The sequence below is a fragment of the Amphiprion ocellaris genome, chromosome 5, assembly GCF_022539595.1.
Source record: "Amphiprion ocellaris isolate individual 3 ecotype Okinawa chromosome 5, ASM2253959v1, whole genome shotgun sequence".
In the NCBI taxonomy this organism is placed as follows: Eukaryota; Metazoa; Chordata; class Actinopteri; family Pomacentridae; genus Amphiprion; species Amphiprion ocellaris.
In genome coordinates this window covers 22,802,210-22,827,939 of record NC_072770.1, presented here as the reverse complement: position 1 = coordinate 22,827,939, position 25,730 = coordinate 22,802,210, and the positions used below count along the sequence as shown (strand labels likewise).

At 39.2% G+C, this 25,730-nt stretch overlaps 1 protein-coding gene and 2 long non-coding RNA genes across 6 annotated transcripts in view; 2 read left to right on the top strand and 1 right to left on the bottom strand.

Moving 5' to 3' along the window:
* The window catches only part of cpne5b (copine Vb), a 132,482-nt gene extending 127,052 nt beyond the window's left edge, over positions 1–5,430 (bottom strand). For 2 of the 4 annotated variants that reach the window (XM_035942516.2, XM_055010768.1), the window contains exons 1-2: positions 5,325–5,430; positions 4,888–5,154 (exon numbers count right to left, since the gene is read on the bottom strand). In XM_035942516.2, coding sequence (XP_035798409.1) covers positions 4,888–5,154; positions 5,325–5,335 — 278 coding nt within the window. In that variant the 5' untranslated portion in view covers positions 5,336–5,430. Of the gene's footprint in view, positions 1–4,887; positions 5,181–5,250 lie in introns of all 4 variants that reach the window. The other 2 variants (XM_035942517.2, XM_055010769.1) reach the window with 2 other exon arrangements.
* A 7,935-nt stretch (positions 5,431–13,365) lies between these two features.
* Positions 13,366–14,846, top strand: LOC129348892 (uncharacterized). Its single transcript, XR_008601633.1, has 2 exons — positions 13,366–13,502; positions 13,600–14,846. It is a non-coding gene; the product is annotated as an uncharacterized LOC129348892 (long non-coding RNA).
* Positions 14,847–18,922: 4,076 nt separating this feature from the next.
* On the top strand, positions 18,923–25,374 carry LOC129348908 (uncharacterized). Its single transcript, XR_008601656.1, has 4 exons — positions 18,923–18,994; positions 19,892–19,992; positions 23,537–25,111; positions 25,175–25,374. It is a non-coding gene; the product is annotated as an uncharacterized LOC129348908 (long non-coding RNA).
* Positions 25,375–25,730: the final 356 nt, after the last annotated feature.

Below are 25,730 nucleotides of genomic sequence, written 5' to 3'. Positions count from 1 at the left end.
CACATAGCTTCCCCTTCCTACAGTATTGTGATAAGGTTTCATGCAGATTTGTATCCATCAGCTAATACCATCAGGGAGGATCTGATTGAGTCCAAAGTCATTATCTGAAATGCAACATTAATCCCAAATACACAGCCAGATTCAGAAAGAACTATCTTCAGTCAAGAAGAACAAGGAGTCGGGCAACAGATGGTTTGGCCCTCAGAGAGCCCTAAACTCAGCACCATGGTGTCGGTGTGGAGTTACATGAGACAGAAGAGAAGAAGAGAGTTCACATGCACAGAGGAACTGTGGCAAGTTTTCCAAGAAGCCTGAAACAACCTACATGCCAAGTGCCTTTGAAAATTGTGTGCAGCAGCAGATCTCCTCAGGGTGGTTACACCAAATACTGATTTAGTTTTTGTCTGTTTACTGATCTTTGTAGAACTTAATTGATAAATTGATTTGGATTTAACTAAATTTAAAACCGATGGAAGGCTGAATGAAGGTTTTATTTATTTTTGTGCTATATATATATATATATATATATATATATATATATATATATATATATATATATATATTTTTTTTTTTTTTTTTTTTTTTTTTTTTTTTTTTAAATTTAAAATTACCAGCAGTATTTCCTCAAGCATATTCTCTTAATTAGCATTGCTTTAGAGGCGTATTAATTGCTGGTTATGTTGGTATGTTGGTCTCTTATCCCACTCAGTCCAGTGTGATTTATTTTTTCTTTTTCAGTTAAAGCTGTTTTGTCTGATTTAAAATTTTAAAAAAGTGAATCATGGCAGTTACAAATATTTTTCCTTTGAAAATTTATGAATTTAACATTTCTTTTATTCGAGCTAACTGACTATAGGCTCTTTTGTGGGATTTTATGGTTAGTGCAGGATGTTTGATATCTTATGTTGTAAATTATTTTGTAAAAAAAAAAACTTATTCAACAATATCTTTTAAATCATCCACATTTTACTTTAAGCGCCTAACAACTGCACAGTATTGAACTTTTAAGGGCTAAAGGGGTTCTTTTTTTGCCAATAACTGTTGATTGTCTCAAAGCTTGAGTCCTTCCACAATTCCAGAAACAGCATGACAAATTTCGATCTGGCCTGCATGGTTTAGCCTATAGCCACAGTGTACCTCTCATGTGTTTCATCATCTGAGTAACTCAGCTTCAGTAGAAGGCAACTTAATTTCTCTGGAATTTTTTGGCTCTTGAACATGTTTCACCTTTCATCCAAGAGCCTTCTTTAGTTCTAAGGGAAAGTAGAAATAACTCTTCTGAACATTTGAACAACAAAGATTAAAAAAAAAAAAAAAAAAGATGTACAGGCTGTTTCTGAAGTTGTGTCACTATGTACTACTTGAAATAAAGCTAGCCAGAATATATCTCCTTGCTCAAGTAGAAACCAAAATTAAACATTTCCTTATCAGTCATAATACTCTGTGTTGATGCTTTCATTCATACATTTCAGATTTTGGTGGAATAAAACAGCTTTTATTGTACACGTCTAGTATGAATTTGCAATTTCTGAGCATTTTTATCATGCAGAGGACAGTATTTTACATGTAGAGAAAGGTGGAACTGTTGGTTTACAGCATGAAGGCTCTGGCTTGTGACTTTGCATGTTCTTTGTGTACCTGTGTGGGTTTCCTCCGGCTTCCTCCCACTGTCCAAAGACATGTGACTTAATTGGTGATTTTAAATTGCCTGTCAGTGTGAGCATGGATGGTGGTCTCTGTCTGTCTCTATGTGGTAGTTGTGTAATGGACTGGTGTGTATCCACCCCACCAGCAGGGATACACTTTAGCGCCCACATGAAGAAGCAGCTGATGGATACGTGGATGTTCTGTTCAGTTTGAAACTGAAACTGAGTTCAATTATCGGTTGACAGTTGAAGGTGTAGTGAAATATTGGCTTAGAAGCTCAGGAACATAGTTGTGTTTTTCTTACACTGGTTATACAAGCTGCACCACACAGTAACAATCACACCAGGTGAGCTCATTGCTTTTCAATATCTCTCTCAGCCGCTTGTTCTCCTCCATTGATGGACCTGCTCTTCAGTACACCATACACAGACTGGTAAGTGGCTGGGGGCCACATCAGATGCATTAACTGCTTCTTTATGTTCTTTGAATTGACTGGACAGTCATACAGTAGAGCAGAAACAGGAGAGCAGACTTTGACTTGCTTGCAAATGGTAGTGTAAGGATTTCACAAGGGGCGGAATAAAGGACTGTAGCTGAAGGATTTACACCTCCACTTTCCTGCCCACATGCCAATTGCACCCTTTTCCTGTCACTTCTCCTCAAGAGCCAGACCATTGACTGACAAGCCCTGTGGGAGTGTAAACATCAGTTTAAAAGAAACCACAGGTTAGATTTCGCCCCAAAAGTTTTCTCTTTTTTTGGCTGTTGTGTCAAATTAGCTCACCACTTTCCTATTTCTGACACAGTTCCTGAAGGCTAAGCTTTCCCACAAAACAAATGTCCTGGAAATCACACATCAAACTGTATGAAAAATGTGAACATGGTAACAAGCGTAATCCAAGAGCTATGTGTTTGTATGTAGAGAGCTGCAGATGTCAGTCAGCTACAACTTGATTAACAAAATGTTGTGATTATTTTAAAAAATCACAGACATTAGGACTGGAAAGAATACAGAATAGCTTCTTATGGATTTTCATCAAACACTTTCTGCAACTTTCTAACACCAAATTCATCTTCTTCTCCCCTCCTCAAATTAAAGACAAACCAAATCCTATCATTTGGCCCCCACATCCCCATTTTCCTGATCCAGGGTCCACCCACGCCTCTCCGATTGTCACTGGTCCTGATAATAATGTGTTGTCAAAAGCAGGGGCTGTAGCTGGTAATAGGGGGTATTAACCCCGGGGAACAGCTATCATCATGGTTTGGAGGTTTTAAAGAGTGCATGATGACAAAGGGAGAGCTATGAAGAAGAACCAACGGGGAGGCTCTTGTCTTCAATACAAATCTGACTCATCCAACATCTGCGAGGATTCATGAGGCCTTGAACTGTTATTTGAATGTGACAAAGAGATTTAACCTTTGATTTCTGCTGCTTTAAGAGTAGCTATTGCAGTAGCTTGGCATTACAAACACAAGGAATTGAAAATTATATTGGGAAATTGGGGGCTCGCAACCTTTTGAACGCACTGTAAGCCGCATTCCACCTCCTGAGCTTGTATATTCCATATTTGTTTCGTTAAAAGTGTGAATTTTCCATGCATCAAGAAGAAGCCTCAGTCATTCTTGCTCTGTTTCTCACCCAGTCTCTCCCAGACACACAAACAAGGTAGCAGTGAAGCAGGAGGGAAACGCATCGACCCTCCCTTTACGATTAATGATTTCTTCTCCCCAAACTCCTCTTCTATCTAGGAGGAAGAATCTGCACCACCACTCTGCCTCAGTCCCCCTTTTCTTTCCCAACACACATCGTCACAGAAACACATAATCATTTGCATAGATGCATTTGGGTTGTCAAAATAGGACTCATCATTTACCTGAATGGTGCTTAATTGCACATCAGTATGGATGTAATCGCTTCGTTTTTATTTTGTTTTTTTAGAGGCTGAAAAGACAGCAAATCTAAAACCATGCAGAGCTTTGATTGGTGCACTCGATCCTTTCTCCGTGTGAGCTGATTCTCCACTAACGCCCACCATTGCAACACAACGGTTTTTCATTCAGTAAATTTCTTTCAAGAGTCTGTTTTTCTTTTTTCTCTCTCTCTCTCTACTCTGAGCTGAGAGATGTAGCAGCGACCTTCTCTGAACGTCAGAGAGCCCATCAATAATGCACACACAGCTTGTTATGGCTCCAACTCACTCTGCTTCGATGGCTCACCAACCTAAAACCTAGCATCAAAGACCAGAAACGTGTGTGTGTGTGTGTGTGTGTGTGTGTGTGTGTGTGTGTGTGTGTGTGTGTGTGTGTGTGTGTGTGTGTGTGTGTGTGTGTGTGTGTGTGTGTGTGTGTGTGTGTGTGTGTGTGTGTGTGTGCTCGTGAAGATTCTCCCTCTCACATGCCAGCAGTGGAGCGTCTGGGAAGTGAAAGGCGTTGAAAGCCTTGACTTTAAAACCCTCTCTTAATGGCAAGAAGAGGGACTGTTTGTTCTCACGAGCCCAGTGGAGAGAGATTCATTTTGGTGGTTGTGGATTTCTTTGACTGACACACATTCTAAAAAGGACACAGCTTTGCACTGACGAAAAAATAAAGAATGGGGACTACAGGCCAGTGTGCCAATGTGATGGAAAGCTTTGAATCTTTAACAACCAGTACTTTTAAAAAAGAATACAGGAGAGGAAGGAACAAGGCTTTCAACGCACTGTTGGTGCTCAAAGCTGCCAGCGGTTGCAGAATAAAAGAGGCTTTCTGTCTGAAACGACGTAAAAGCATCAAGGATGTGTCTCACATATCAGCACTATCAGTTCTGGATGATGATTTCCCTGTGATGTGTGACAGTAACTGCTTTAAAACACCTGCATGCATGAAATAATGTGAAATTATGCGCGTTTTCAGTTTTAATGTCACAAGTTAAAGCTGATTTTAACTTTTTTCTTACTTAAATGCACACAAGTCAATGGAAAAACGCTCGGTAGTAAGATTTAATCCAACAGTTTATAGTAAACCAAACCATGAGAGCTTGCAGCAGTTGTCCGCACACCAAATCTGCATGTGTAACACCAGTGTATGCGACAACTACGTCTATTTATTTCAGATCATCGTGCTCAACAGTCTTAACTAAATCCCACAGAAAGGGTGGAGCGCGTTCACAACTTTTCCAGCACGCATTCCGCACACCGAACTTTCCCCACCGTCGCCTGCGCTCTCGGCTCTCGGCTCTCTGCGGACGCATCCACTCACCTGCAGGAGACGGTGATCTCCACTTTCGTAGCGGGGATGTTGCCGGTGATCGGGTCGAAGTCGTACACCGATGACATGTCCTCTAGCTTGTCCATAACGTCTCCCTCCATCATCTCCATCGCCAGAGCGCGGGGCGGCTCGGGTGTGATCCGAGAGGCGCACAGCCTGGCGCCGACGGAGCGCGGTCCGCTGACTCCTGAGACCAGATCAGAGACCAGACGGCCTCCGGTCCGACCGGGTGAGGCAGCCACTTCACAAATGTTGAAGCTGGAGAGGATGGAGGGAGGGGAGCACTGAGTGAGTGAACACCCGCAACAAGAAAAGAAAAAAAAGGAAAGAAAGAAAGAAGAAGCAGAGGCGCACTTGGTTAACTCTCCATGCAGCGTAAATGTGTTTTTAATGCGGGTATCTGAGATTACTGTTGCGCCCTCACCGACCTGCTGCACATCACATGGAGAGGTTTTCTGCTTTTGTCTTCAGTCTGTGCGCACAGCAGAGCGTGTGAAGAGAAGGGACTAGATAGCGTACACTTAAACCCACCCATCCTCCTCCCACACAGAATTACATTCAAGTGCTGGGAACCCTGCCCATACCCCGGTGCTGCTGTTGTCACCCTGCAACATCCTGTGTGCTCTTCACTCAGAGTGTGTGTGTCCCCATGTCTGTCAGAGCGATTTCACTTTGCATTAATGTTATTAAAAAGGCTATTTAAGACTGTTTTTTCCGAAGCTTGGTAGAAAAAATAAAGCTGTGAAGTCTTTTAAACCCACTACATAACCTTAAAGATGAGGTTTTCATAGCAGTTGTCGATGAGACTGCACAAGTTGCTGAGAAGTAGGAAAACAGAATACTGCTACACAAATTTTGGTTCACCGTTTTCAGACTTTCTTTACTTTTTATTTGTGCAATATTGGACCATTTTACCTGAACAGCTTCCTTTTAATATGAGTCAGTCTGAGATGGAATAACACAGACAGAAATGTTGAGATCCATTATAGAGCAACCAAGACTTCAGCACCACAGTTCTGGACAGCTCCCACAGCCACTGACCTCCATAATGAGGAACAAACAGCAGATCAATTCAGAAATCTCTTTACTGATACCTGCATGGAACCCACAGACCAATACCTTCACATTCAGTCAGATGCATAAAATGCAAAAGTTGTTAGATTTGGAGTTAGAGTTCTACATGATCTGCAACCGTCTAGATGTTTGTGGTTTTCTGTGAAGAAATTGGCACGTGCGATGTTTCAAGAAATGCAGTTACCAATTAAAATGTGTTCGTGCCCGTTGATTTAAAATCAATATTCATTACAGGGAGGGAATTACCTAAAGATTTAATGGCCACCATCCATCATTAGTCTGTTGTATGAAGCTAAAACCTGCAGTGTAAACCACATTGTAATGAATATGCTAAATTGGTGCTTCCGCCTGCCAAGAAAGAGATGGGTTTGTCATTTTTTGGATAAATGCAAGCTCCGTGTGTGTGTGTGTGTGTGTGTGTGTGTGTGTGTGTGTGTGTGTGTGTGTGTGTGTGTGTGTGTGTGTGTGTGTGTGTGTGTGTGTGTGTGTGTGTGTGTGTGTGTGTGTGTGTGTGTTTCCTCCACTGTTTATCTCACTTGTTCTGACACTCCACATCTCTCTCTCTCTGTCTCTTCTCATGAATAAACAAAGGAGTTACACACATATATATGAAATGCACATTAACACTGGTGGTCATGAATAAACAAGTAACCAGCTGTTTCCCAAAGATTTCTGGTCGCTTTTCACCAACTCGTAAAACTACTTTTTGGCCAATACTCAAACAGAGATTTAATGCGTCATTGTACCTTTTCTGTCTATTTCTCTGCTTTCCTTTCCTTCTTTCTCACTTTCACACACGCAGACACAGACACATGCAGCCACAAACCATTTTGCCTTCTTTCATAAATGGGTGCAGAAGCACACGACTCTTTCCTCCAAAGAGCACCTAGTGTCTGGATTCTGGAAATTAATTTACACCGACACAGGATGCTTCTGCCCACACAGCCCTCCAGCTCAGGATCAGGAACCACACACACACACACACACACACACACACACACACACACACACACACACACACACAGAATCATTCTCTCAGACGCCGATATGCACATATAAAAACAAATTATTTTCTCATATGTCACTGAGCGGCCCATAAACAGAGATAAAGAGGCACACATCTACATACACACCCCTTTCTCTCCAGGATGATTCATTATTTTAAGGGTTCGCTGTTTAGTGTGGGTGAGCATGTTATTGCAGATGTTCCACAGAGTGGGTTGGCAGGAGCAGGGCCAGAGGACAAAAAAAGTGCAGGAAGGGAAGGAAGAAGACCTTCACAACATCTATTTTGCCCTGAGTAGTAGCCTGCGGTATCAGAAATTTAAGCATGCAATAAGGCTGTGTGTCTTACACATATATTCTTACAAACTGGGACTCCAGCTATCAAATTAAATGCCTGCATATAGCTATTTCCATCTTCTTTGATCTTAAGACACATGGCACTGCAGGGGGATTGATATTGAAACTGAGTAATGTTTTGCCCCCAGGTTACTGATAAACAGCATTTTTCAAAAAGTCATGTAGGATTGTAGATCTGTGTCGGCTCTTTATGCAGCCCATTTTTATAGACTTGTGCTCAATCAGTCAAAGTCATCAGTCACAGCAAAAAGAAAAAAGTAAAACTAGAATTAGCTCTGTAACAAATACGCTCCAATCAGCTGCGAACAAGTCAAAATAACAACAACAGAAGAATTCATACTCATTAACACTAGAAAATGTAATGCATGGACTCTTTTGGATGACTTTCTGTCTGGCAGCATCAAATAGATTTTTATCAAACTCCCCATAGATAATAATATATTTTGATTTGACCATGTAGGAAGGTTGGTGCCATGTCTTAAGAAACAAAGGCTGTGCTTATTTATATTTAAGATATCAGCTTGTCAACTGATCAATAGCAAACACAGACAAAACCCTGGATTTCTCCTTTAAATACTATTTCCATCCAACTGTATTGGACCAGGAGGTGGTCAATGCGATGTACTGCCAGTGACATTAATAACACCTTAGGGGATTCAAATGTCCCTTCTCCTCCTTCTCCATCCTATTCTCTCAGCTTCCTGCAGTTTTCTAAGCACTAATTACTGTGTTTATTCTTACTTGCGTCAGGCTGTCCAAAAATATCGCCTTTCTGGAAGCAATTATGCAAAAACAAACAAATGTCCTGTCAAGCAAATGAAGCTCCTTACAACAATATATGTGTTTTTTTTCCCACCAACCTAGAAAATAATGGCATTTGTTTACTCCTCTGATCTCGTTTTTCCATTGTTTTAGCACAAGTTCAAAAAGAAACACAACAAAATTTACATAATAGTACATTTTGAATGTCCAATCTCCAATCTTAAACCTATTCCAAGCAGTTAATTGGAGAATATGTTAGTGGTTTTAGACTGTGACGTAGGACCTTTAAGTTGTCTAAAATTTTGTATCAGCTAACCACTTAATTGCTGGAACTAATAGTGTGGCTGCTAAGAGGTTGTTCAGATGAGGGTAATGCAGTTGTGTGATGCACAAAATGCCTCCAGTGGTTCAGGAAATTGTTATATTTTATTTCTTAAGGAAGTATCTCTCACATCTTGACCATTATTTCATTTCTGGAGCTTGTTTTGGTATTTGTTGGTGAATTATTCTTATCACTTACAACTGACCAGCTGTAGATGCAGATCTACCATAGATCCACTGCTCAACAATCTGAAAACCCAAACAAATGCTTAATCTAAAAATATTACCAGTAAACTGAGAGGATATTTCTATCTATCTATCTATCTATCTATCTATCTATCTATCTATCTATCTATCTATCTATCTATCTATCTATCTATCTATCTATCTATCTATCTATCTATCTATCTATCTATCTATCTATCTATCTATACATATATACATATATATACATACATACATATAGATAGATAGATAGATAGATAGATAGATAGATAGATAGATAGATAGATAGATAGATAGATAGATTTAAATAATAAGCCTAAAGAAAGATGCATAATTTTTCCAACAAATGTGACTTTAGTAAGCCATAATTCACTGTAGCCTTGAGTACCTGTAAGGTCACATTTTAAATGTGAGTATTCTTTCCGCCAACTCCAGCGTCTCTCATTTTTCTCTTTGTCTGCCTCAACATCACACAAACAAAGGCTTAGATTGCCAATAGATCTATTGATATTCAACTATTGGTTTTATAGGTCTTTCTGAGACATGTAGAAACACAAAGTAATTTTTAAAAAATGACTGTTTAATATTATTATGTGCTGAGGTTAAACAGTTTGAATTTTCAAGAACTGCATTTTTGTTGAACTCTTTTAGCGTATTCCAAATTTCCGCTGGTAACTATATTAAAATTTAAGATGGGAATATTAGATTAGGGCTGCCATAATATCAAATTTTTACATTACAATTGTTGGGTCCCAAAGAATTTACTATTACAATTTTATCATGATGACTATAGAACACTTGTTAGGTAAACAAATAAAAAATAATAAAAATAAATTCATGTTTAACTTTGTTTATTGTGTGTCTTTTGAGGAGGAGGGAGTTTGTGACTAACTCTACTGTATGTTGTTCCTATATTGGAGTGTCAACCAGACGGCTGCTGCCGGATTAACTATGATATTATCACATTGGTAACATTGACATGAAATCAATATTTGACTTTTTAGATATCACGGTTGTCGTCAGTAGTGAATAACACCCCTATTTTGGCTACTACAGTACATGAACAGTCTTGTTTACTAGATATACACTTGGACAATTTAAAACATCCATCTATCCATTAGCTGCACCCCATTTATTGGAATACAAAACATGCCACAAATAAAATAAATTATGTGCAATTATCACCACAAACGTCTGGGTGGTTGCACTTTTTGCTCGCCATCAGAGAGCCTGATTAAGAGTAACTTAGCTCAGAACAGCACTGGGAGCAAACTTTATAGTGTAGCAGCATTCTGTGTTTATAAATTATTAAAATAGCGGCCATTTGGTACAGCTTAAGTGAACACTAGTGACCTCCAATTTATGCTTGAACTGGATTAAAACTGGCTGCTTTGGCTTTCTGTCTGCAAGAAGCAAATGTGTCCCTCGCTTGTCCTCCGCAGAGAAGGATGGGGTTTGATAAACCCAGTTCAAAAGGGCCACATGTTCCCTCCCAGGGTGTAATCCTTCTCCTGTGGGCCAGCGATTTAATCCAGAATCAGACCCCTCCTGAGGTGGCAAACATCACAACGAAGTCTTTTCAGAGTTGTTGCTCTGAGATTGACAAACAGAGTGAAGGACACACACATATGCAGTATTAAAGGAAGGCCACCACAGCAGCCTGGGTGGCTGATTAGCTGGTGAACAGCCCAGCACTCCCTCCCTGCTGCAGCTGTGGGCATTCAAAGAACTCGCTGCTGCATTAGAGCCACTGGCAAAATAGTAATAAGAACAACCACACTTTTCCTGAGCAGGTCTACAGTACATAATACAAGCTCTCAAATTAATTATGAACTTCTTGATTTACCACTTGCAGCTACTTATCTAAAAGTTTTAATGGTGCAGCAGTTTTTCTGCTGTGCGTGAAGTTCACCACTGAGTTCTCTGGGGATGCTGCCTGGACACTGTGCTCCTCTCTGCTTTTACCAGTGAAGCATATGTTGAGTGGGATTAGCTCTTTATGAATAAAAGAACGCGCTGCGACTGAGTTTAAATGCTTAAAATGAAACGAAAACAATGCCAGACTGAGCAACAAACAACTTCCAAAAGGCAAAGTTTCCATGGGGAACTTTTAAAAACATCCAGAAGGAGCATTTTGCTCAATGTCACAGATGATTGCACAATTACACATTACATTTATTCATGTATTATTGCCCTAAAAGCCCCTATGTGGCTGTAGTTTTATCACTAATAAAACAAAATGGATCCATATGAAAATAAGCATAACTAATGTATGATATTAGTGCAAGTGCGTCAAATTAACACTTCAGACTAACTCACCATAAATCAACTAGCAGCTTTAATATTGAATGATGTACAGATGCTGAAACGACACATGAGCTACTTTACCTAACTACATTAAATAGTTGCTAGTTTTCAGAAATATGCAGAGGTGCAATGTCACTTATTCAGATTTCTATCACCTTAAGTAATTTAAATTATATCTCAGATTCATGCCTGGTGACATACATGACCAGGCCGTAGTTTTCACATTTTTTCCTTCTGTAGAGACTCTTGTGTGATCTTGGCAGTGTGCTCTGAATCATTATCATGCTGGAATATTCCTGCTTTGCCAAGCTGCTGGAGACTAGGAGTCATCTCCTTGGTGCCATCTATTAAAGTCATCTTCCCAACACCTTTCACTCATGCAGCCCCGTTTCATCACACTCCCACCTCGTGCTTCACTGTTGGGATGAATTCACTGTGGCAGTCCTGGCCAGCTTCACACCAAACATGCTGGACCCCATCTGAGCCTCTGGTCCATCTGGTCTCATCTGACCAAACACTGTGCTCCCAATATTCATCAGGCAGTTTTGTATCAAATGGAAGCAAAGTTTGTTTTTTTTCCTCAGCCAGTTTCCATAGAAGTTGATGCATGATGACTTTATGTCCTTAATACTGTTTGTGTATCATTCTAGGAGGATGGCTACTGTGGCTCTGATTAGTGCTAGTATTGTTTGTTCTGCACCTCCTGATTACTGTTGCAACTCTGTTTCTACTGATTTTTTGTCTGTCATTGATTTTCCTGAATGCTTGGCAAAATCTGTCACAGTTCCGATCAAGACTGCAACAATGAGAGAAGCAACATGAGTTGATGGCTACAACAAAAAATGTTTATTTTACCCAGAAATGAATGAAAATGTGTATCAAATTATATCAAGTGTAGGTATCAGCATATCAACAATGCAGATCATGCATGGATGTGTGTCAATAGATGTGTGTCTGTCTTTAAACAAAAACAAAGCCATGCTGCTGCTGTGTTTGCCAGGGAGAAGGGCAGCTCCTGTCATGGTGAAAGAGCGAGAGGGCAAAGTGAGGGAGGTTTTTATAGGACATAGCACAGTGGGCCCAGGTGTGGCTCAGGCAGCTGATGACCCTCCATCCAGCACCTGCAAAACACAACCAGTACAGACACACATAGTGCCCTGGTGGAAGATGGTGAAAGTAAGAACAATCCTGAGCTCTTCGGTTATCATTTATTATCTTCTTTTTTTTTAAATTTAATGTATCTTTTTTGCGGGGGAACTATTTCATGTTAGTAGAGTAGCTTTCATGTAGCTCAGTATAATTGTTGAAAAGTTACCTTAGGGGTCAAAAAGGTTAAGGTTTGAGGCCAACTAGAGAAGATATAATAACACTAAGGCTGAGGTTTAGTATCTGTATTTTTATTGGCAAATTATTGATAAATTAAATGCGGTACTTCAGGTCTGATGCAGCCTCCTCTCTCTGTCTGTCGTCATTGGTTTCTCTTGCAATTCTTTTCCATTTGGATCCATAAGACAATGTCCATCGGTAAAAGAATAAGAAAGTTTTAGAACCGTATACATGCAGTTAGGCTGATTGTAAATTACAGGTGTATACAGTTTTGTTTCGGTGATCAATGTGCTGTAGGAAGCAAGCAGAAACAGGTAGCTTTACCTTAGCTTTTAAATCTTACTAACTGAAAGGTTACATACTCAGCTACGTACTGAAAGCACGTCTCCACAAACAATAGTTCCAGTCCAACCAAAATTTAGTTTTTATGCATAATGGACCAAAGATACAATGTGTCCTTATTCTTTTTTTTTTTTTTTTTTTTTTTTGCATTTTTCATTTAGCCAAGTCAAGAAATAGTTCCAGCATGTAAAAGCTGTATAGTGTGTAAATGTCTGAACTTTAGAATAGGCTCATTTTTAGAAGAGGCAGACTAGTGTTTCATCTTGTTTCGATGATGCTGTCTTTTGGTAGCAGCTTTGTATTTGATGTACAGACATGAGAGCGGTATCGATCTTGTCATGTAATATAACTGTCTACTAGAAAGAAACTAAGTGTAAGTCACAATATGTAAAACTGTTCCAAGGCTTAAGTTTACATTCAAGAAAACAAATACTTCTCCCCTTTGTGTGATTGAAGGCACTTATTTCAGATGACTCAAATGTGAAAAAATATTTTCTAAGTGAAAGAACAGCTCAGGTTTTTACAACATAATTTATGACGTCGCACAGTTCATGTCAGTCAACTCATCCATGAGCTGAAGATGAAGGTCACTCAAATGTGTTGTAAGAACTGTCGAGGAATGCTACGTGTAGCTTTTGTGAAAGCAAAGTGCAATTGGTTTTGTTAGCTCTAGTATATAATAACGTTCTTTACCTTAAAAGAAAAAAAAACAATTCCAGATTATGTTGTGATGGTAACAACTTTCCTGATAAGGAGCACATTAGGTGGATAATGTTTGACAGGACTGTTGTTATTGAGGCTCAAAGGTCTAAGTCTGTTTTTCTGTCACATCCACCTTCACACTTCAGAGGTGCTTCTGTTTGGGAGCGAGTTTAAATTGTATCTGGGTGAGTGTTTCTCTGAAAATACTGAAAAAATACTAAGTCATTACTCAAGTGGGCTTCACAAACTACTGTCCAACATGTGTGTATGTTAAATCCAAAGGCTTTCCGGTGCGTGGGAGTTCCTCATTGTCATAATGATGCAGGAACTGGCCTTCTATCCAGCCGTGGCGCTGATGTATTTCTTTGGAGTGATGAAAGCCACGCAGGACGATCGGGTGGAGCTGAACGACCGGGCATCAATGAACGTGTTCTGTCTGTTCGTGTTGGCACAGCCGCTCTGTCTGGTAATTGGTTCGTACACTGGCATGGCGACTTTCCTCATCACAGCTCTGGTTTCCTACAACTTCCTCCCGTGGAGAGAGACAAAGCAGACTGCAAAAAGCAAAGAATCAAAGAAGAAGAAGACCAAGTGAGAGTGAGGATCATAAGCAGCATGGAGATGAAGGGAAAGTGGGTGCAAATGTGAATGTAAATTCATAAATACATGTCCTCTTTTGCTAAACCATGCTTTTGTGATGTAACCTGTTTCCATAAAAGTGATGTTTCTTTTGCAGTTGTTATTAACTGTGAGAAACTGTCTATCCAATGGACAGTCTGTCTTGTTTTGCACAAGAAGTGACCCATTTTATGATTCCTGATGTAGTACAGGGTTTATTTTAAACAAACATGGATTGGTAGCTCAATAGTCACCCTGGATGAAAAACAACAATCAAAAGAATATCAAATCCTAAAAAACCAACTGAACCTGATACAGAACAGAACAGAAACCCCTTATGTTTCAATCAGAACTCTCAAAGCCAACTAGCTAACACTGTAAATAATAGTAATAATAATGTATTTTTTAAAAACTTTAAAAGTTTACACATTTGTCTTTCCATATATTTTTGAAATATTTCAAAATAGCAATGGAATTACAAAACTCCATTATATAAAATAAACAATTCGTTTACAGGTTTAATGTAAATAACAGTGTAAAACTTTTAAAAGATAATAAGATTTCCATATCTCCAAAGAAAACTTTTTTCTCTTTTTTTTTACACGAGCCTGTTGTTGTATTTTCACAAAATATATTACAATTTCAGAAATATTGCTTCAAGATCCAAGTTTATTACTGTAAACATATGTCTAAAATTACTTATAGTGACAAATAACAGAAAAAGAAGTATTGGTTCTGTAATTTTACATGTATGTATTTTATTTGGGGAAAAATACTGAAACCCCAGCTGCCAGAATATTGCTGTTTGATTTTTGGGTTTTTTTTTTTTGTTGTTGTTGTTTATTTTTGTTTTGTTTTGTTTTACAGTTTGTGGATATCTTTCAAAGAATTAAAACTAAGTTAAATACTTGGTCAGTTCAATGTCATTTTTGAAAATGTTTGAAGAGAATACACCTTTGCTATTTCTTACCAAATTAGATGACAATGTTTATGCCATTCAAAATCATAAAATGTAAGGTAAATGTAAAGCCATAGCTAGCAGCCAGTTAACTTAGCTTAGCACAAGGACTTCAACTGGGGGTAACCGCAAGCCTGTCTCTGTCCAAAAGTAACAGAATTTAAAGCTCACTAATTCAAGCAATATATCAGATTTGTTTAACCTGTAAAAAAAAAAAAGAAAAAAAAGAAAGAAAGAAAGAAAATAACTGAAGTGTAAAATAAATTCCATTTGGGGCTTAAGTGCAGGATGTTGGTAAAGGTAGACTTTGTTACCTTTGGACAGATTCATGCCAGCTGTTCTCCCTTTTATGCCAAGCTACGCTAACCACTAAACAGATGCAAGGGTGATGCTCATCCTTTCATTCAACTCTAACAAGCATATTTCCGTAACATGAAATGATTCCTTTATCCAAGAATCTAATAAAAAGCCACTTCATAATTTTTCCATCTCTGAATTGTAATTGCATTCTGTGCTCTAATATGGGAGAAAATTGCTGCAGACTGTATGAAGTGACTGAGCTGATTGGCTCCTCATTTCCTGGACATTACACTGAATACCTGGATGTGTCACCGACTTAACAGGAGAGATTTCTTCATAACTCGTGGATACCTACATGAAAGGAACTGATCTGTCAATTAATAAAATAAATAAAACATTATACACTCGTGAACACTGTCTTCTACAAAAAAGCTCCCACAAAAAACTAATTATTACAATCACTTTGAAAAAAAAATCCAGTATTGTGTTTTTTAATTATCCTCCCATGTTCATGAATGACTGTGAGTCCCTCTGATGTGGTTAAGCCTGGTCGCATAGAGTGTGTGTAGTGTGTGTAAAGCCGGACTCAAAGAGGGAGTGTATAATGGGATTAGACTGTGCTGTTTGGTTGATAGTCCGAGGCTTTGTTCAGCGGTGGTGCAGATGCTCGCTGTGTGTATCTGGGAAACAGTGGGGCTTGTTTTGAAGAAGTTTATTACTTTCCTCAGGTTTAAAATCCTCTTTGAGTTCATGTCATTCCATCCAGGCCCTGAATGTGTTTGTGTCTGTCTCTCAGAGTGCCTCTCACTCATTTCTCTCCCTCTAAGTGCAAATTTATGTAGGGTGAATAAGGTGATAGCCTCAAATGTCAGTCATGCTCTATAAAAGCTGTATTTGCACTGTTATTATCTGTATCTTCTTTCAAGGTTATTCCACTGCATGGGAGAGATTCTTCAGGTGTTGCTCTCCACACGTGTGTTCCATCTTCTATTCAAGCTCTATATGTTGGGGTTTTACAAATAATACGCATCTGCTGTCCTTTCCCACAAGATTCTTCGTGTTTTCCAGCCAGTCCTTGAAGCACAACGTATTTATTGCTCTGATTCTTCATCTATCACTCTCAGTCCTTTTCCATATTCAGGCTGGTTTCAAAAAATGCTGTTAATTATCAACCACCTCACCCTTATTATCATAGACAAGAGCTGTGTTTACTACTCATGGAAAATCTTTTAAACCAATAACGTTTCCATCTAAAATCATTACAGGATCATTTCCGTCATTGTCTGTTCATGGCCACTAGAACAGCGTGATTATACAGGTTTTAAGGAAACAATTAAGTAATTAGTCAAAAATGAAAAATGTGTGAAAGGAGTAAATTTCCTTGTCACTCAGCTTTGGTAATATTTTTACAAACCTGCAATTCACTTTTCAGCTGGAGGATAATTTGCAAGTCAAAAATCACTGAACTTAATGAGCAGTTGGAACACTTTTTACTTTTATTACTAAGCCTGCTTTAACTGATTTTGCTAGCCAATGGACAGCAGCAGAAACCAATTATTAACACAACACTGACATCATATATCACCTGTTAAGTTAAGTTCCATCTTTTTTACATCTGCCAGACTGTAAATGGGGCAAAATGGGCATTTATTTTTCACTTCAGCTCTCAAAAGTAGGGCCAATGTTTACCTTTTAGCTCTGTTTTGGTCTCCACTGGCTACTTAATGCTCCACCAGCTACTTGTTAACTTTGTCCATCTGTCAGCTGGTGCCACAGTGGTAACGTGCAGTGACTTTTGAAGAGTTTTGACTTTGAATTGCTCTACAAAGCTGAGAGGAACTGCAAAGCAATACTGCAAGTGTTATCCTTTCATACAAATGGAATCAGTTAGTGCACTGCTGAGAAATATTATGTCATTTTTTAAAGATAAATCTAGTTTAAATCTAAGACTTGGGGATGTTGGACTACTGTATCATCTAAGATTGTGCAACCATGCTGCTCATTCCGTGAGGCTCTACTTGGACAAAGTGATACTGTAAGTGAAAAGCCACTGATAACATCCTTACAGTGCTGTTTGTTAACATGGTAACATTTGCTAACTAGCATAAAATACAAAGTATAACTGGGGCTTGCATGAAATATCAGTTTTGCAGGTTAATTATACTGTAAACCAAAGCATTGGACATATTGATTTTGACCTGATGTTGATGTTCGATGAATGGTCTCATATCCACACAGACTATTACTGATCAATTGACTCACTGACATGATACTATAGTTAAATGCACCATATTATTATATAGGACATTTGCTTTGAGGGTATTTGGCTGAATTTTACATTGTTTTTTTATAGTTACAAGGTGGTTGATGTTGCTGGTCCGAGACCGATGGATCGGCAAGTGAGAACAAACTTAGTGGAACGACGTAATGTAATGAAACAGATGGAGGTGTTCAAGTAAAATTTCGAAAGTTTGCTGTATGGAGAGAGCAGATGGCGCGCATACAGTCAGGATGTGTCGGGTTTGTGTGTGTTGGTTGTGACTGGCATCTTCAAGTAGTTTCTGCCTCCTCTGAGGCGTTAATGGCCGTCGTACATCACTGTGCTTGTGTCTCCGATCGTGGCTGGGACAGGCGCAGCCCAACACAAGTTAATGACCAGAGTTTGCAAAGGAAATGAAGATTCACGAGTTTCGCGTCAGTATCTCTGTTTCTGAAGTAGAAAGAAATGCATCTGGATGGAAAACATCCCCCCTCTGTAGACTTGTCTTCTCCCTACAACCTGCTTCTCTGTTTATCCTGAATAATCAATACAGTCCTCATCTATCTGAAAGGCAAAGGATCATTTCAGGTTCTGACAGCTTTGGTTGTGTTGTCATTTGCACACAGGTGGGTAAAAACTACAAAAAAGCCCAATCGGTCTGAGTAAAAAGTGAATTTCTTTCTGATGTTCAAGTGTCATTCAGTCAAAAAAAAAAAAGGGTTACTTTGATTTTTTTTTTTCATGATCCAAACTATGTAGGCCAACATTGCCACTAATTTTATTATCAGTTATTATGCAGAATATTTCCTTGGCTGATGAATCAGTCAAGAAAATGTAAGAAAATAGTGGAAAATGGCCATCCAAGATTCCTAAAGCTCAAAGTGACATATTCTGATATAATGGTTTTATACAGAAGAAAACACCACATTTTCATATTTGAAAGCTGAAACCAGCATATATATATATTTTTCTTTTTTTTGACATTTTGCTTTAAGAAAAACACACACACAAACACAACACAATAAATTCATCACCAGAACGGTCCGTGTACGGATCTGGTAATTGGATTTTCCGTTCTGAAACGGGTATTGAAAAACAAAAAACGAGTGGTTATTCGATTTTCGTTTTAAAATACAAAAATTAAAATCGAAATACAAGGCGTTTTTCGTTTTCATGATCAAAAAGGGATATACGATTTTTTTTTAAAATGCTTTGATTTTCGTTTTATATTTAGAATAACAAAATAAAATAAAAAATAAAATCAGTAAGAGACAGAAACGAAAAAAGGTCAGTTTTTTCATTTTCTGAGACCGGAAGTGGTCATCAGCAAGTGTGGAGCCAAACGACAGCAAGATTCTCAGAGGGCGGAGCCAGAGAGCAGTGATTGGTCAGACTGACTGAGAGCCAGAGAGCAGCGACTGGTCAGACCATAGATAATATAGGAGACAGCGCGCTAGCGTATGTAGTCTATGTGTATCTGTGGTCGGCACGTCTGGTAGCATCTCTGGCTGCTGTTGACCTTGTTTTTGGAGTAAAACACGGTAAGAAGATAAATACTTCTAACCTGTAGCGTTATTTTGTTGTACGTTAAGTCAGCGACTTGTGAAGAGTTGTGTTTTGTTGTATTTGAGCAGTTGGTCCGGACGCGTTAGCTAGCTAAGCGGCTAAGTTAGCTAGCGGGCTAATTAACACAGGTGGCTAACTTACCGCTGAACACCTGTGTTAGTTGCTGCAGTAGCTGTCCTCATTATTAGAATGACCTTCTCAACCTGTATTTCTCTGCTGTGTATTTTAGCTTTTAAAAAAATTATTCTACTTTAAGGTTAATTGAAACCAGTTGAGCTGCACTGAAGTTTAACGTTCAGCTGGTTTGAATTAAACCGCCCTTAACATTGCGCAACATTACCTCTCTGAATCTCTATAATTTCATTAAATTCCTTCTCTCTTCCACTGCTCAAGTTCAATCCAGTATATAGAATGACATTAATAGTGAATAAACTAACAACCAGCCATTGTATTTATTTATTACTGTATGTATTTGTAGTAAAACATGAGTTGAAACATCCTCCTTTTGGATCTAGAACTGCACAAGCCGTTCATTTTCAGTCACCTGATGAGTTAAACTCCCCTTTTTATGTGAGGTTGAAGCAGAAAGTCTGAGTTAACAAAGAAAGTTCTTTATAATTTGCGATACCTGTTATCTCTGACTGAGGCTTTAGTTTTTGTTGAGCTGATTTACACGTAGAAACTTTGTTCAGAAAAATTGCTCAGTCGCTCAGAGGACAGGCTGCTTTTTACACAACCTTGTAAGAGAATGTCTGTCAATGGTTTCAGCAGAATTTAGAAACACAACACTTCTTAAACAGATATTTTGAGGCTGTGAGGTTGAACGTTTGAGCGTATATCAGTGTGTTTCTTTGTGGTCTTTCTGTTTCTAGGTGGAAGCTGAATTAGTGAGGATGACTCCTGCTCCTGTCATCTCTAAGCTCCTCACACATCTTTACCTGCACATGAGGAAAATCACTCCTGTAGAATGCAGGTATGTTTGTGATTATTATAAAAAGATGTTGCCTGGTGACCTGTCAGAAACCCATTATACAGAGTCAGCCAAAATAATGTTTACACACATCAGGAAAAGAAAAACTTGCATAAATATTTCAATACCAAATTTATTCAGACATCACGAGATTAATAAAAGTTATCTTTGGCCTCTACAATTACAAGAGGTGCTCAAAGTGGTGGCCACTGGCTTCCAGACATTTCTGTTGTGTTGTAGACGTCACTTGTTGATGCTCCTTTCATGAGGGTAATGCCATCTGTTGGGAAAACGTCGTACAACAGGACACAGAGTTATCGTGATTTGATCAAACTTAGAAAGGATTCTGTATGTATAGAAGTACTTATACAAATGAAATATTTATAAAAGTTTTTTCTTTTCCTGATGTGTGTATACATTATTTTGGCTGACTCTGAACTTAATGAGAACAAAACTGTCATTTAATTGTTGCTTTGAAAGCTTCTTTAGTGAAAACCGGCTGGTGTTCTGCTTTGAAACAAACTGCTGTTGAGGTCTGTGTTTTTAGGTTAGGGTTGTCACGATTTCAATTTCTTGAGCCACGATTATTGTGGAAGGAAATATTGCGATTTTACGATTATTCACGATTATCGACATTATGAAAGAAAAAAACCCAGTGTTTGTATTTAAATAAACTCTTTAATAATACTTAAACTTTTAAACATTTACTGTTCTTATAAAATAAAATAAATTGTTCCAACACGTCTTTGTAGTAAATAAAAGTGCAAATTGCATTACAAAACAGTCATTAACTTGAGGAACTTAAAGGCTTCTTTAGCTGCCATCATTAAAACAAAATAAAATTATAAGATTGGCATTAAAAACTGTGCTGTTTTCTCTACAATATTAATAATAATTAGGGATGTGCCGATCAGGTTTTTTGCTGCTGGTCACCGATACCGATCATCCTTGAATGCCGATTACCGATACTGATCACATGGATTGGATTTAAATGCTCTATTTATATATGAGTGCTGCTGCTTATATGATGTAGGAAAAAAATTAGCAAATACTGCCTTAATTTAGACAAAAATATGCTTACAAAAACTGGCAGGCACATTACAGCAACTATTCAGTCTGGGAATCATGTAAATGATGTATAATTACTACTTATTTATGTTCAATATGTATTTATTGGTTCTAGTGAAGTGCCTCTTTGAGACTTTTATGTATTATGGAATGTTGCAATTTAATGTATGGTTGATAACGTAGTGTTTACTTTGTAAATCAAACAAAACAAAAAGACATAAAAAGAATACATTTAAAGATTCTAAAAACACTTCATTTTAAGCTTTAAATATCCTCCACAATTTTAGACAATATAACTACAGAAAAAAGGATAAATGGGAGTCTTATTTATTTTTACTAAAACGTTTATATAAACAATTCACCACTAATTTAACAACAATTAATCAAAACACCCGGATCATTTCCCAGGGAAACCTCTAGAGTCTGACAGGAGGTCCAGGCAGACAGACAGCCTCCCTGTCCTGGAGGTTACTGTCTCCTCCACTACCACTGTCAGCGGGCAGCGGGGCTTCCCGGACCACACTCCCTGCTGAGGGGACCGGGCCGACAGCATCTTCGGAGGAGGGCACGGGCTTCCGGAGCCAAAACAACCGGCGGGTCGGGAGCTCTGGTTCCTTCCTGCGCTCCCATTCCCCACCCGCCGCGGCCCGCCGCCTTCCCCTCGCCTTCGGACGCAGGAAAGCAGCCCGGCTGCGACGGGTGGGGAACGGGAGCGCAGGAGGGAACCGGAGCTCCCGACCCGCCGGTTGTTTTGGCTCCGGGAGGAAACTCGGGGCGTGGGGGGTCCTCGGGGCGGCCCGGCCGCCGGACCGCTGACTTCGGAACCGACAGTTACCGCGCGTGCGGCGGACAGTCCCATCTTGGCAACCTCATTGCGCACAGCGGCCACAATATTAGGGACACTTCGAGTAAAGAATCTGTCATAACTGATCATATAATTCTCTCTCTGTGCGTGTGTGTGTGCGCGCAGTGATGCCGATTAGACAGGAGCACGCGCACAGGCCAAGGAGCCACTCTCTACTCAGCGCAGCTCACGCTTCTTGCATTGCACCTCTCGCGAGGCTTTTCTACAGATAATCGTGGTTGTGAAAAATGTGACGAATATCTATTTATAATCGTGGTTATTGTAAAACCGGTTAACCTTGACAACCCTATTTTAGGTTTAACCCCACAGTTTCTGAATGAACTGATAGTTGTTGTTTTTTTCCTGATCAATGTCGACATTATAATTGATGGTAACATTTACTGATCATATAATCAGCATGACAATATAACAGTATAACATGCTGACCACCTGACTAATACTGTGTTGATCCCTTTATGCTGCTAAAACTCCTCTGACCCAGTGATTCATCAGAACCTCTGAGGATGTCCTGTGGATTCTGTGGATCCTGTGGGTTGCAGGGTGGGTCCTACCTAGACCAGGCTGATCCTGGACCATCCCACAGATGCTCCATCAGATCTGAATGTGGAGAGTGTGGAACCCAGGTGAACAGCTTAGCTCTGTCGTGTTCCTCAGACCACTCCTGAGCAGTTTAGTTTGTCCTGCTGAGGGTGGCAGCTGGCATCAAGGACTGCTGTTGCCATGGAGACTAGGGGGTTGTTTGTCCTGCAGTGTTTAGGTGGTGGTACATGTCAAACAGCCACATGAATGTCAAGGTTTCCCAGCAGAAGGTTGCATTAGAACAAGATGATGGATGTTGTTCTCTTCAGCTGTCAGTGGTCAGAATGTTGTGGCTGATCAGTGGATCTGTCTGCCTTTACTCTGACATCCAGAGTTATACAAAAGTGTAGTATGTGTGCAGTGCAGAAGAGATTTACTTTATTCTATGCAGTTTTTTGTTTGTTTTTGGGTTTTTTTTTAAGGAAGAGCATTTTTTTTTATCCACCTGAAGAAGACCTAATCTTTCCCTTCAAGGGATAGTTAATTGTTACTACAGCTTCCATAGTGGTCCCATCAGAGAAAATCATATCCATATACAGATTTTTATTAAATCCAGGGCTGGTCCAGTAAAGATAATAATAAGTACATCCGATAATTCTTGGTTGCAGTTGGAATTTTGCAGCCTGAGAGATGGTTGAGAAGGTTTGCAGTTCTTGTTTTAGCAAAATATGTTATAATAGAAGATCTTTATTGTCATTGTACATGAAATTATCTGCAAACCAGCAAAGTGCATCAGTCTACGGTATCTAAAAATAAATAAGTAAAGAAAAATGCTTCTAAAGCCAATAATAAACAGAATATTTTGAGGGAATATTCTAAAAAGGAAAGAAAAGCTCCATTCTCACTCCTCTCAGGATAAATTGTCATTAAAATTGACTTTAAATTTAGCTTCAACACGAGATAAAAACATTTACTTTCATTACTGATATTGTCAAGTTTTAATAAAGTTCATGCTACTTTTATAAAATGATGAAAGTGAATAAATTGTATTTCTGTGATCTGTGTTTGATTTCTGTCTTTTCTCCTGTCATCCAGATGTTCAGAGGGAGATGATGCCACATCTGGTCCAGCTGATGGAAGGTCTTGAAGTTCTCTGACTGGCCTCGACTGAAGATGGTCGTCTCACTGGATTTAAGGTTCAGATGCTCAGTAACAAACTCCACCAATGTGCCAACAAGGAAGCTTTAGATTTATTAAATGTTGCTATGAAGGTTTCGCTGTTTTTCTTTGTGAATGCAATGTGCTCCAACTGAAACTTGAATTAGAACTTAGAAGTAAATCCTTCCACCTGAAAGGATTTAGTTGCATTAATAACCTCATAACATTCTAATTTTTATTCCAGTCTTGGTTGAAAATAGAATCTCTGTATTGATTCAGGTAAAAACTGAACTTCACAGCATGTTGGAGCAAAACAACCAGATGAAAACTGTGATGGTGTTGGATTGTCAGACCGTAATGTTGCAGCTCAAAGCAGCTTTTCTATCTCAGTTCATTCTGACATTCAGCTATGATTCAACACAGCAGATGGTGATCCATGCTGTGGAAGTCTCACATCTCCTGATTTAATGGAGCTGCTTTGCACTTTTTACACTGTTTATTTACCAACACTTAATTTAATAAAAGTCCCATCTAGTTTTTATGAGGAATGTGATGTTTTAATTTCTCTGTGAATAACTGCAGTGTAATGGAACAGCTGGAGTTGTAACATCTGTCCTGATATTGATCATGAAGTATTGGTCAGAATACTTATGGTTAGCAGTCATCCCTGAAGTTTTACATTAAAATCTTTACTTGTGTTGTGAACTTTGCTAAGAAGCAGAAACGTTAGCGTTGCCATGGATACATGAGTGTTAAATTCTGCCCATGTTTCCATTTTGGGAAATTCAGTCCAGTTCCAGAATGTGGAGGAATTTAGTCTCACAATCACAGACAACAAATATTATCTGAAAGTCGGGTTATTGTTGTTTATCAGCACAATACAAAAAGATTAATGTTAGAAATATTCCACTTAAGACTCTAGAATATCATAATTTATGTAAATTTTTATAATTTTCACACCAAACATTTACTGGACTGATTTAAATATTAAAATCACTCCTTTCTAATCCTCTGCTGTACGTTCAAACCTGAGGCCTTAAATAGAAACACACAAGTATCTGATTGAAGGAACTTCTGCAGAGTCCTGGTTTCAGAACATGATGATAGAATTATAGACAAACTTTAACAAAAGCTGCCTGAGAGTTTACAGGTTTTTATGTTGGATTTCTTCAGGAATTTAATGAGCGTTATCAGCAATAATCAAGTGTTCATTTGATGAACTTCATTTCCTAAAACATACAGAATTGGAGCTCATATCTTTGGCAGCTGTAAAGTTTCTGCTCCTTCAAAGTTCACAACACAATGAATGAATTCCTAAAACACTCTCAATGCTGGAGAGCGTTTGTGATGCTGAAGCAGTGACCAGTTTTTCTGTTTCTTCTCTGGAGATGCACAATGAGGGACGTCTGCAGCGACTGAGAAAGAGTCTCACCACATCCTGACATGAGGAAAAAGACTTTATTGAAGACTACAATGAGAAAAACTATCAGACAGCAGACGGCTGCATTCAAGGTGGACTCTGAACATTTGATCTGGAACAGGAATTCAATAACGGCAGCATGAGCTTCATTTCAGTCTGTAGCTGCTGAATTCATGGATGAATCATCTGGCACTAGAGAAGAAGACCATCAAACATCCACGTCAGCTGATGGAGGTCCAAGAGTCTCACCGAACAACCAACCTACAGAGTGAAGACCTCGAATCTGATTGGACGGCCTCCTATTCAGCCACATGTGTGAAAAAATACCTCTAAGTTGATTTGTTTTCTAAAATAAATCTAGTTTGAGTCCTAATCAATGCCTGTGTGTTTGCTTCTTTACACCGCTGTTAACAGTTTAGGCTGTTAGGTTGTTCCAGATAAGACAAGTACAAGATTCTTCAGAGCCGTTCTACCACGAGCCTGACAGGAAGAACTCCAACAGCTACTGAATGTTCCTGTGGTTCCCTCAAGGCTACAGGAGGAGTCCTACGAGGACGAGCCGGTCCACCTGATGGCGGCCAGTCGCTGCGGTTCAAAGCCAACACCGACTACGTGGACTTCTACTGAACCACACAGAGGCCTTCAAACCGGACCAACAAGTTCACCGACTCCCCAACTCGTGGGTCTGAGGACGCCGCCAAGCCTCGGCCC